Genomic DNA, 13,439 nt, shown 5'->3' on the forward strand with positions numbered 1-13,439 from the left:
TATTACCAAATTGTGATTTATTTGTTGTGCCTACAGTACCACTAGCATTGACTGTGTACTTTGAAGGGTTATTTATTAGAAAACGTTCCAGCAGTTTTACATCCTTCGTAAAATGAGTCCTCCAGATCTACACTGGTGTTCAAAGAAAGTGCATCACCCCTTAAAATTGTAATTGTCACCGAATAACGTAAGTATATGGCAATATTTCTTACAGATTGTCATCCGAATAACGTAAGTATATGGCAATATTTCTTACAGATTGCATGCATCAGATAAGATTGACACGCGTAGGTGATGTAATATTGCATCAGCTGGCGAATTGTGTAGCTGGCGCCATGAAGAAAGAGTGCTATTGTTGCTTTACGAGAGGAAGGATGTTCTTCCTGTCATATTAGCATTAGCATTAGTAGAGGCATTTGATGCAAGAAAGCAAGCTTATGCAGCATCAGCCAAAAAAAAAAAAAAAAAAAAAACCCACTTCCACTTCACCCCTCTGTTCGTTCAAAATACCTGTCCAGCTGAGCCTTAAACTTATTTAAGCTATCAACCTCCACCACAAGGGATGGCAGTCTGTTCCACCAACCAACCACCCGCTGGCTAAAGGCAAATTTCCGCACGTCTATCCTACATCTGTCTTTCCTCAATTTGAATTTATGCCCTCTCAGGTGATTTTTCTGAGCTAGAGGAAGAATCCCATCAGCATTGAGCATGCTTAAACCATTCAAGGCTTTATACACCTCTATCAGATCACCTCGCTGGTGCCTAGTCTCCAGACACTGTAATTTGCAAAACTTAAGCCTTTCTTCGTAAGAGCACCCCTTTGTTCCATTCACTAATCTTGTTGCCCTTCTCTGTACTCGTTCCAGCAGCTCTACATCCTTCTTGAAATGAGGCCTCCAGACCTGTATACAGTACTCTAGGTGTGGCCTGACCATTGCCTTATACAATGGAATAATCACCTCCTTATCCCTGCTGGAAAAATTCCTGTATATCATTGACAATACTCCATGAGCTACTCTTGCAGCCCGTCTGCACTGCTCAGAGAACTTCATATCTGCCTGCACAATCACCCCCAAGTCCCTTTCATTCTCCACCACTGTCAGTGCAGCACCACAGAGTTGATACGTTGCTCTGGGGTTGCTGTTTCCCATGTGTAGTACTTTACATTTGTCAATGTTAAACTTCATTTGCCACCTCTCAGCCCATCTGCTCAACCTTTCCAGATCCTGTTGCAGCAGCATAGTGTCAGTAGTGTCCTTGACAACCCTGCCAACCTTTGTATCATCTGCAAACTTGGACATTAAGCTTGATATACCATCATCAATATCATTTATAAATACAGAAAACAATAATGGACCCAACACTGAGCCCTGAGGGACTCCACTAATAACATTAGTCCACGATGAGCAGTGTCCATTGATTACCACTCTCTGTCTTCTCCCCCTCAACCACCCCTTTATCCATAGCAGCAATTTGCCTCCAATGTCACACTGCTCCAATTTGTGTAGCAGTCTTCCATGTGCAACAGTATCAAAAGCCTTTCTAAGATCCAAGTATATAATATCAAAGTTATTCCCTGCATCCAGTTCTTTTGTGACTGCATCATAGTATCCAATCAAGTTGGTCAGGCAAGACTTCCCCTTAACAAAACCATGCTGTGTCTGAGCTATAACTGAAGTCTTGTCTAAATGATCCTGCAGTGCTTCTTTAACCAGTGCCTCCATTAATTTTCCTGGAACAGAAGTTAAGCTCACAGGTCTATAATTACTTGTGTCAGCCTTTGATCCTCCTTTGTGAATTGGGGTCACATTTGCACATTTCCAGTCTATGGGTACCTCCCCTGAGTCCAAGGAAGCTCTCATAATTATGGCTAAGGGTTTGCTTACTTCCTTTGCTTATAGAGTGTCTTGTAATCAGTAGACAATGAGTAGATTGCTTTCCAAACTCAAGAATACTGGTTCTGCTGATAGGAAAAAAGGAACCGGAAGCAAATTAGTCTCTGTGCCAAAGTAGGACTGTGTTTTTAAGCGCTTATGCCTTAAAAACTATAAAGCTTCTTCATCTGAGCTGAAAAGAGAATGGGCAGAACATTCAGGAGTGGTAGCAAGTGCAGTAACAGTCAGAAGACACCTCTTCAAAAATGGACTTGTAGCCCATCATCCTAAGAAGAAGCCCCTCCTCACACAAAAAATGAAAAGGGCCCAATTAATTTAGTCTAAGGAGCATGTCAAATGGACCACCAAGCAGTGGAAGTCAGTTATTTTTTCGGATGAAAACAAATTCAATCTGCATGGCTCTGATGGGAGACAAATGATTCGCCATAGACTTGGTGAGGAATATCATCCAGACTGTATGGTGTCTACAGTGAAATTCCCTACCAGCCAAATGATATGAAAGTGCATTTTGTATTGCAGAGTAGGTCACCTGCAGTTTTTAAAAGGTTCCGTAAATGCCAATGGATACCTGGCTATATTGGAAGGCAAATTGCTGCCAAACATTAGAGATCATTTCAACCTGCCAAGTAACTGCATCTTTCAGAACTGCTCTGCTCCTTGTCATTGGGCGAAAAGTGTAAGTAGGCACTTCTGTAGTTACTGTAGCTTCATTTCTGCATTAGAGGTTCGACAGTAATGTGTTTACATTTGTTACAGGTGGAAAAATGGTTGGAAGAACAGTCCATTACAACTGTTAGCTGGCAAAGAAACAGCCCAGACCTGAATCCTATAGAGAACTGTTGGCATCGTGTTGAATCTGCAGTTGCTAGAAAGAAACTAAAGAGCCTTCGTGAGCTTCGGGAAGCCATAATTTGTGTTTGGAACCATTAACTGTCAGTTGATTATCTTCAGAAATTGATCTTGTCAATGCCTCAACGATGTGCTGCTGTCACCAGGGCCAGAGGCAGTTCAACTGAATATTATTTTTCAGCTGGTGAACTTTTCATTTTGTTTTCCATTTAAAATGATAAACTGAAGCAAATTGAGGGCTTCTGATAATATTTCAGCCATAATTGTCATGTTTACCAAACTGTTGTATAAAGATTGTAAATGCTCATTTTGGAATATTTTGAGAGCACCTGTCAAATATTACTTAGCTTTGCCTTAACTATTAATAAATATCTTTTGTTTATATTTCTATTTGTGATGCTAGTCATTAATGTAACATACCATCGCAAAAAAGGGTTAGAAATATGAAATGCCTAGGTGATGCACTTTCTTTGAACACCAGTGTATATGCAGTATTCAAGATGTTGTTTGGCCACTGCCTTATACTTATATAATCACCTCATTATTCCTGCTAGCAAAATTCCTGTATATCATTGACAAGACCTAGTGAGCTGCCTTCGCAGCATGTTTGCACTGCTCGGAGAACTTCATTTTAATTACATGGGTAATATACAGTAAAACTTTTATATATTTATAGTTCTGATAGCATGTGGTGTAAATTATATTATTTGATGACATTTGTAGAATACTTTTATTTCTTTGCTCTATTTATTTATATGTTGTAACTTGCACATTTAAAACTTTTTTTTTTTTTTTTTTTTAGGATTGATTTTATGATCTTGGTTCCACTTATAAGAAAATGTTGGGAATAATAACTGATAGTTCATCTTGGTTTACAGCTAATGATGATCTGAATTCTGGAGATAGTGATGAGGAGGAAGAGAATCAAGATGTGATTGATAGTGACACAGAAAATTTATTATATAGTCAGCTGCACCACAAACAACATTCTTCATATGACTATGTTAGTGATGGACCTTTACCTTTTGAACAGAGAAGTGGTGAAGTTTCCCTGAATGTTAATTGTATAGAAACAAGGGATGTAGATAATATTGATGAAAAAGATGAAACAAATCAGTTGCCACAGCTTGTTAATTCAGATTGCCAATGGGAAAATTCCAGAGTGGGAAAATTTAAAAAATTTGAAAGTAAAAAAAAAAAAACTTCTGATTATTTATCAGAATTTTTAGATCGAAGTACCACATTTGAATTAATACCATCGAACACTTCAATTTTTGGATTAAAGAAACCTTTTATTTCTGTAACAGAAGAGAATGATATTCAAAATGTATTACCTTTAACAGAAAATAGGATATTACCAGAATATTTATTGTCACCTGCAAAGTTAACCAGGGGCAAAAAAAATGAGCAACCATTATTAATTAATTCTGCTTATTCACAAGTTTCTTTAAAAAGTAAATTCACAGAATTTGATAAAAAGAACAAAAGGAAACAGAGAAACATAAGTAATCACTCAATTTATAGTGGTGGCAGTAGCGGTGAAGACAGTATAATGTGTTTTGATACTAGTACAGACCTTTTATTGAATGTTCAAAAAAAACATTTGTTAAATTTGCACAGAACTGAAATGAAAGTCAAAAAGTCAATAAAATCCAGATCTACTTTAATAGATGATGAAAATTATGACAGTGATTGTGTTGTTGTAACCAGTGATTTGGAAAATAAATTAACAAATTTTGATAGTAGAATTTCTGTTGAACTTCAGAATGGAGAAGTAAAAGGTAATTACCCTACTTTATTATTTTTTATTTATGTATTTATTTTGTTGTCAGTTATTATGTGAAATTATTATTGGAATGAAATCAGTCACAAAATAATTCATCCATTATTATTTGAATATAACATAGATGTATTCATTGTTTGATATGGCTCATGTGTTGAATGTGATTAAAATGCTGTGTACAATGGTCTTTGGTGTCTTGTGGTCCACCCCAAGGAGATAAGACATGGGGACCATCAGTGTGTGTGTTCACACACATTTAAGATTTTCGATTTTATATCCTCTTTTTTTTTTTAGGATTTGTATGTGGCAACCCTAGAATGTGTGTGTGTTCACACACACACACACACACACACACACACACATGTTCTGGGGTTGCCACATCCAAATCCTAAAAAAAGAGGACATTTCAAGAATTGGGTTAAAAAAAAAAAGAGGGCATAAAATTGAAACTTGCACTGTTTCTGTAACCATTTATATTTTCCTGATGACATAACTTATTTTAACAATGATAGGTTAGAATATAAGTAGGTATATAAATTAGAGCAAGACATTCTTTAAAGTTATAATGTAAAAATAATGTTTTTTTATAGTATCAATACATAATTATTTGTTTGTCTTTTGTCCACTGACAATTTATTAATGAAAAGACCCTTTCTCTATTAATGAAAAGACCCTTTCTCTATTTGCATTGTGAGGAGTTATTGTGAAAGAAATTGTACAAGTTTTAAGTATTCTGAGTAATGCTCTGGGCTTTTTGCATTTTTGAAAAATTTGGTCCATTTTTCATGGGCTAGCAACCGATTGAATTATTTGGTTTTGCTTTCCATATGTACAAAATTTTTCAAGCTTGTTAATTGATTAAAACATTTAACATCATCAGTTTGAATCTCTTTAGTGATCAAATACTGGACATTATTTTTCACATCCTTCCACGTTGACTTTTCATTTAGGTTCATCTAATTTATACTCCATGGAATTACTATATAGACTCATCACAAAAATTTTTCACATATTATTTTGATCTTGCCCACATATTTCTGCAAGTAATGATTTAATTTTTAGAGGAGTGAATGTTTGAGTTGAGCATTTTTCAAGTATGTTTCTCATTGATTTCAAACCACTGAAATCAATGTAGGTATAGAAATTGGAGCAAGACATTCTTTAAAGTTATACTGTAAAAATATGTTTTTTTTATAGTATCAATACATAATTTGTTTGTCTTTTGTCCACTGACAATTTATTAATGAAAAGATCCTTTCTCTATTTGCATTGTGAAAAAAATTTTTACAAGTTTTAAGTATTCTGAGTAATGCTCTTGGGCTTTTTGCATTTTTGAAAAATTTGGTCCATTTTTCATGGGTTAGCAACTGATTGAATTGTTTGTTTTTGCTTTCCATATCTGCAAAATTTTTCAAGCTTGTTAATTGATCAAAACATTTAACATCATCAATTTGAATCTCTTTAGTGATCAAATACTGGTCATTATTTTCCACATCCTTCCATGTTGAATTTTCATTTAGGTTCATCCATGTGAAACCTGAAAATTCTTCTAGAGGTTTCATCCAATTATCTGAATACTACATGCAATTACTATATAGAGACTCATCACAAAACTTTTTGCACATATTATTTTGATCTTGCACACATTTTTCTGCAAGTAATGATTTAATTTTTAGAGGAATGAATGTTTGAGTTGAGCCTCCTTCAAGTATGTTCCTCATTGATTTCAAACCACTGAACACTTCAACAATTGAGTTGCATTCTGTTTCGATTTTTTCAGTGCGTGTGGAATACACTCATCAATGAATGTACTAACCACACATAATTTACTGAATTCATTTTCAAAAAAATTTTCGATTACTGTTGGTGGCTTTTCTTGTGACAGAAAAAAAAAAAAAAAAGTCTTCAGTGCTGGAAACATTTGAATCATCCTTTTGACAGTTGTAAATGACAACCACCTCTCATTGTTGGAGAGGCGCTGTCTCTACTGAGCATTGATAAACTCACATTATTCTTTCATATAATACTGATGTAAAAATGTTGATAAATTTTAGATATTTTTTATTTCAATATTCATTATCACTATGTATACAATTATTTAAAATATGAGCAGGGTGACCCACACGAATCAATGTTTTTTTTTTTTTTTTTTTTTGTAACAATGTCTTCAGTTTTTAAAGTACATAATTCCCTTTTCTTTGTGAGTGATTCCTTTGAACGTTGTATTGCAATTGTCAATGTTAAATGAAATAACATTTTTCTAATAAATTATGTTTTTCAAGTGTTTTTTTTAAATAGTCAGAAACTGTTTCTGCTGTCTCATCTTTTGTGTTTTTCATTTCAATCAATTTTGATTCAAACCACCAACTTTCCAATCAAAATACTGAATGACTAACATGTAGGTTAGTGCAAAAGCATCATTTTAGCATAGCCATCTACCAAAGTAGTTAAATTAATTAATTAAATTTGCATCATTTTGGTTATATCTCATATTGTGAATGCCTTCACAACGAGTTGCCTTGGTTATTGTACTACCTCAAATAAATAAAACTTCACCAGTAGAGAAGACTACTGTTATTTATTCTGTAAAGACTACTGTTATTTATTCTGTATTTATTGCAAAACACTTGGTTGAAGATGTAGTAGAAACATTCAAAATAAATAATATTGCATTCTGTGGTGTTTCTACTGATACTAATGTTCCAGATTTGTGTATATGCATTCCACTTCCCTGTCATCTGAACTGTGGGTAAAATAAGGAAATTTCTTTTTCAGTCAGGAAAAGAAATTTCCTTTTTTATGTCTTCTGTGAATGTAATTTTTTGTTTTGGCATTGTGGTTAGGGGTGGTAATTCTTATTAAAAAAATATTATTATATTATTATTAGCCTGAGCACGAAAGGAGGTTTCTCTGAGACTGAAGTTACATTTGCCAGCATAGAATCTGTGTGGTGTGAGTTAGTTGGAAGCAAAGGAACAATGAGAGTGGGAGTAATCTACAGATCAGAAGAATATGATGAGAGTCTTTATATGCAGATGGAATGGTCAAGAAAGTGTGAACGTCTTATTCACACTTGCTTGCCCATTTGACTCTAATCTGCTCCAGATTGATTGGAATAAGTGGAGGGAAACTCACCATGCTATGTGGTTATTTTTGTTATTTGGTTTTTTTTTTTTTTTTTTTTTTTTCCTTTTTTAGGAGCATTAGCAACTAAGGCCATATTGCTCCGGGAATATGCAGTGGTCATTCCCTGAACTTTCCGCATTCTCCGTATTTGGTGCTATATGGCATCTGTGAACTGGACGGATTGCCAAGGGAGGACAAATACATTTGAATTATGGAATACTTTTAAAGTAAAAATCACAGAAACCATGAATGCATACGTTAATGACAGTAATGGCAGTGTGCTACTGCAACAGGATCTAGAAAATTTGGGCAAATGGGCTGAGAAGTGGCAACTGAAGTTTAACATTGACAAATGCAGAGTACTGCATATGGGTAGAAGTAACCCCAGAGAAATGTACCAACTGTGTGGTACTACACTTAAGGTGGTAGAAAATGAAAAAGACCTGGGAGTAATTGTGCAGTCAGATATGAAGTTTTCTGAGCAATGCAGACAGGCTGCCAGGGCAAGTAATGGGGTTTTGTCAATGATATACAGGAATTTTACTAGCAGGGAAAAGGAGGTGATTGTCCCTCTGTATAAGGTAATGGTCAGACCATGCCTTGAGTACTGCATACAGGTCTGGAGGCCTCATTTTAGGAAGGATTTGCTTGAACATGTATAGAGAAGGGCAACAAGATTGTGAGGGGAATGAAGGGATCCTCTTACGAAGAGAGGCTTAAGTTCTGCAAATTGCAGTGACTGGAGACTAGGCACCTGCAAAGTGATCTGATTGAGGTGTATAAGGCCTTGAATAGGTTGAACACACTGAATTCTGATGGGATTCTTTCACTTGTTCAGATTATGAACTTAAAGGGGTATAAATTCAAATTGAGGAAAGGCAGATGTAGAATAGATGTGCGGAAATTTGCCTTTAGCCAGTGGGTGGTTAATTGCTGGAACAAACTTTCATCTGTCATTGTGGAAGTTGATAGGTTAAATAAATTTAAGGAGGAACTGGACAAACATTTAGAGGGAATTGTTGTGTAAAATTTTTTTTTTTTTTAATTTTATTATTATTATTATTATTATTTTTTTTTTGGCTGATGCTGCATAATTTCTTGCATCACATGCCACTACTACTACTACTGCGTACCTTTAAGAAAATTGTAGGAGGATAACAAAATGGATGACTGTGGAGCTGGCTAGCCAAATAGAGCAGAAAAAGATGGCACGGGACAGTTACTGCCTCAACAATCCCTTTGAAGGTTGTACGTAAATAGTACACCTTGAAGGTCACAATAATGCCCTGATCCATTGGCTGCAACATTGAGGTGGTGTGGCAAATAAACAGCCATCACATTCAGAACATCGTTATGGATATCTTCGAGGTTGGCTGGATGTTCTGGAGCATTGTCAAGGATTAAAACAATGTTTTTGGGCAAGTTGTTTGTTGCGCAAACTTGGGCCTCCTCTGGACAAAAGTATGAAGTGTACTATTCACTAAAAAGGGTTTAGGTCACCCATGCCTTCGTAAATTCTCTAAATGGTACACCTATATCGGCTTTAACTTAAAAGTGCCTGATGCAGTACCATCCAGAAGTAATGTAAGCCGATCTTTTTCAGCCTTAAAACCAGGGGCAGACCTCTCTTCACAGGCTATGTACGTCCTTCCTACCAGGCATCTTCTTCCAGTGAAGCCCCGTTTCATCAACATTAAAGACCAACTCTGGTGTAGCAGCCTTCATCCATTAACTTTTGGAATATGGGAGAATATTCCTCAGCACCTGCAGTGCCGGTGTTAGCCGCCTCATCAATAATTTTTACATTGTGAATTATGGTCTTGTTTTTGAACCAGGAAAACCAGCCCCTGCTAACCAAAAATGATTCAGACCCTCCCAATTCCTTATTAATTTCATTGAACAAGCTCCTATCCTTGTCCATAACCACTGCCTGTGTTCCAGGAACGTTATTTTGGTTCATATCATCTATCCACAGCACAAATATCTTCTTTATAATCTCACTCCTTGAATAAGTTATTCTAGAAACACGTACATGCTAGAAATGTGACTGCTTGATCTTCTCAGCATTATTCATGATGGTCATAACAGTAGAAGGTGCTAAGTTTAAGGTCTTTCACATGATGCCACTCACCAGATTCAATACTACAAATAATGTCCATTTTCACTTCAATATTTAGAGATTTGTTGCTCATCTCTTCACCCATTCCAACAGATCCATATCATTTCCTAAAATGAGGCTTCCAGACCTGATGCAGTAGTCATGGTGTGGCCTAACCATTACCTTATACAAAGGGGTAATCACCCCACCCCATGTGCTCTCCTGGCAGCCTGTATGCACTGCTTAGAGAACTTCATATCTTGGCTCTTTTTTTTTGTTTGTTTGTTTTTAAGAACATAAGAAAAAATGTTTCCTTTAAGTTTGCTCTCATGTTTTTAGAGTGAAACAGTAGTTTACACTGTTTGTTTTTGTTGTTCAGATTTTCATTTTTAGGCACATTTTCAGATATATACAGTAAACCCCCGCTATTCGCAGTATCTGTATTCGCGGTTTCGCGTATTGCGATCGCTGATTTAATATAAAATGAAATCTAAAAAAAATGTTAAATTTAAAGCGCCGTGAAAAACATGGGCGTGACTAAAATTATCTTTCCCGGTCAAAACAGCGCTCAGTGGGTGGGGGGAGAGGGGTGACAAAATCACGAGTGTGGATGTTTCTCGCTAATCCTTGTTCAGTATGTGTTATGCGCTTGTCATGGAAGGTTTCATCGTTTGCTTTTAATTTATATGCTTATAAATTGAATAAATTTATCAATTTATAAATTGATATGCTTACAAAAGTGATAAATCTACCTTTTTGCAGTGTAAAACAGACTTTTTCGAGTGTGTTAACGGAAGAAAGTGATTTTATTGTGGACAAGTTCTTTCTAACCCGTACAAAACTATGCCTACGAATAACAAGGGAAATGTGAAAAGATCAAAGAAGGTGATGACATTAGCGAATAAAATTGAGTTATTAGACAAAATTTCTAATGGTGAAAGTGTCTCCTCAGTGGCAAAACATTATAAAATCAATGAGTCAACGGTACGATCAATCAAAAATTCGGAAGAAAAAATCTGCCGTAGTGTCCGTGAAAACGTGCTAATTGCTTCAAAAATTTTCTCTGTAACCCGTGATGTTAAATTAGAAAAAATGGAAAAGGCTTTAAATCTGTGAATAGAAGACTGAACTCAAAATAAAATTCTGTTAAGTTCACTCATCATTCGTGAAAAATCAAAACTCCTTTATCAACACTTTAGCGAAACTGGTGATAGCACTGGCGGGATAAGTTTTTTAGCTAGCAAAGGCGCTGGTTTGAAAGATTGGTTTGAAATTTCTAATAAATATTACATTTATTATTAAATTTTTTCTTATTTTCATTTCAATGCCATATGCTTGCATTTCACTATGTACTGTCATTGTACATAGTCATATTATGAAGGTACGTATAATACATACATAGGCAAAATTTTAGACTAGTTTTTCTTATATATTACATACTTTGGAACGGAACCCCTTTATTACTATGGGAGCCATAACTCAGTTTTCGGTATTTGCAACATTTCTCAGGAACGTAACCCCATTATTTACTGAATTATTTACTGTATATGCTGTGTCTGTTATCTTTACCCCGTCCATCCACATGTAATAGAGGGACTCCCAGTGGACAGATTTTTATGAAATTTTGTATTTGGGCTTGTGAAAGTATTTGTCAAGCTATTCCAAATTTCATTAAAATCAGAAAAATAGAAATCTGGCAGTTATTATTTCTCTTTTCCATACAATTTGTATGGAAAACAAGGATACCTATATATTAAATATAGTTTTAATGCAGAATTGTTAGCTTTAAACAGTATGCATGCTTTGCATGTATTGTTATGCAAGACTTGTGAATGTGGTGTTGCTTGTGAAGAGATATATATACAGAGAGAAAAGAGATTTAAAAAACAAATAAGTATACTGGAGGAGATTAATAAATATTATACAATTGTAATTAAACTCAGTGCAAAACTAGTCCTAATAAATGTTCTATAAACTTATAATGTTAGTAATTAATTGACAAGGAGATAACTATATTTACTTTTCACTTCTATTAATTATAGAAAATTTAAAAAAATTCAATATATTTAAGTAAAAAAAATATCGAATGTACCTGAAATGTAACTCACTGCATACAATAACTACAGTATTTTGTTTTTTATTTAAACTGTTAATTTCAACATAATATCCTCCACCCCCTCGCATTGTAGTATTATAATTAATTAGCATAGCCATTTGAAGTCTTTCTTTCTCACTGTGCAGTGGTTCTGTTTTAGGAAGTTTACCTTTTTTGAGTACAGGAGGTCCCCAGTATCCAAATGTACATTATCCAAGTCCCTGCAGTTATGAGAATTTGAAATTAAAGAATTAAAGGAAGCCTTTGTGAAAATTGACTAAGCACTTGAGTATTTTTATGAGAATGACCCTCTTCATGATTGTGCAGCAAAAGTTAAGCACTAAGTTAAAGACATAACTAAATGCTACAACACAATCTGAAAAAATATGGCAAAAAAAAACTCTGGATTCGTTCTTTATTTGTAAAACTGAAAAATAGGGTAACTTCAATAAACTTTACTTAACCTTACATTGTTCAACGTATTAAAATAAAAAATGTTTAATAAAATAATTCTCATTTATTCAGTTCCTTCAATCCATTTTTTGCTATGTACAAGTACATAATACACATTACAAAAATTCGGTCACCGTTTTAAGTGGAATTTTCTGGAACCAATTTTCCTTGGATAATGAGGACAAGTAGTGGAACCATTTAGTTAGGATTTTAGACATCCAGATAAAAATTCTGTGGTCTTTTCTGCTTTTAGATTTAATTTGTGAAAATTATTATCTTGCTGTTAATGTTTTTCATTATTTTCTGGAAGTGAATTGGTAATATTGGATTTATTCTTTGGGTGCATTTTGAGTTATATCTAACTTCCAGAATTATATTCTGGAAGTTTTTATATACCCTATGCTTTATTCACTTTGTGCTGCTTCTTGGGTTTTATAGACTACACAGTTTATAGATAATACATAACACACTTGACAAGCTTAATCTATATTATGGTCTTAAATACTACTGTGCTAAAGAACATCAACTGACAAATATTATGCCTCTAAGTTTGTTTGAACTAATTAGACAAATACTTTAATTTTGATTGCACAAAATTACAAAATTATTAATTTTACAATTAATAAAAAGCTTTCATTTTGTTAATTGAAGAAATTTCTTTTAACAGATCCATGGTATATCGATGCTAGTGATGCTTATGCACATTTAGGAAAAGGATTGCGTTATCATCGAAATGGTTTGATGAGAATTACATGTCACAACTGTCAAGAAAGGGGACACTTGTCAAAAGCATGCCCACAGCCTCGAGTAAGTGTCATTGTGTGGAAATATAAAAAATTTTTAAACATAGTTCTTTTGGTTTAGTAATTGTCATTTGAGATAGTATTGAGAAATTTATTAAATCTTTAATTGATGTTGATAATAAAGTACCATGTGTATTCTTTTATAGTTTGTGGTTAGAGTTAATAAGGTTAATTGATATGGTAAGCCTAATAAAAATGTTAGTTTTATTAATCATAACTTATATATTTATGTTTTATTAATCACAACTTATATTAACAATAACTTTAACCTAATTAAAAGTGATTACTAGTGAATTGAGGAAGGAAGGAAGGAAGAATCTAAAATATTGATGCCATC

At 34.4% G+C, this 13,439-nt stretch overlaps 1 protein-coding gene across 1 annotated transcript in view; it reads left to right on the forward strand.

Annotated features, from left to right (window-relative positions):
* Positions 1–13,439, forward strand: part of LOC150083486 (zinc finger CCHC domain-containing protein 7-like) — a 98,307-nt gene that overhangs the window by 18,683 nt on the left and 66,185 nt on the right. The window contains exons 2-3 of the mRNA XM_090377314.1: positions 3,623–4,525; positions 12,967–13,106. Coding sequence (XP_090233440.1) covers positions 4,297–4,525; positions 12,967–13,106 — 369 coding nt within the window. The 5' untranslated portion in view covers positions 3,623–4,296. The remainder of the gene's footprint in view (positions 1–3,622; positions 4,526–12,966; positions 13,107–13,439) is intronic.

This window comes from Mastigoproctus giganteus, chromosome 7, assembly GCF_048544385.1.
Source record: "Mastigoproctus giganteus isolate SK-2022 chromosome 7, ASM4854438v1, whole genome shotgun sequence".
Classification (NCBI taxonomy): Eukaryota; Metazoa; Arthropoda; class Arachnida; order Uropygi; family Thelyphonidae; genus Mastigoproctus; species Mastigoproctus giganteus.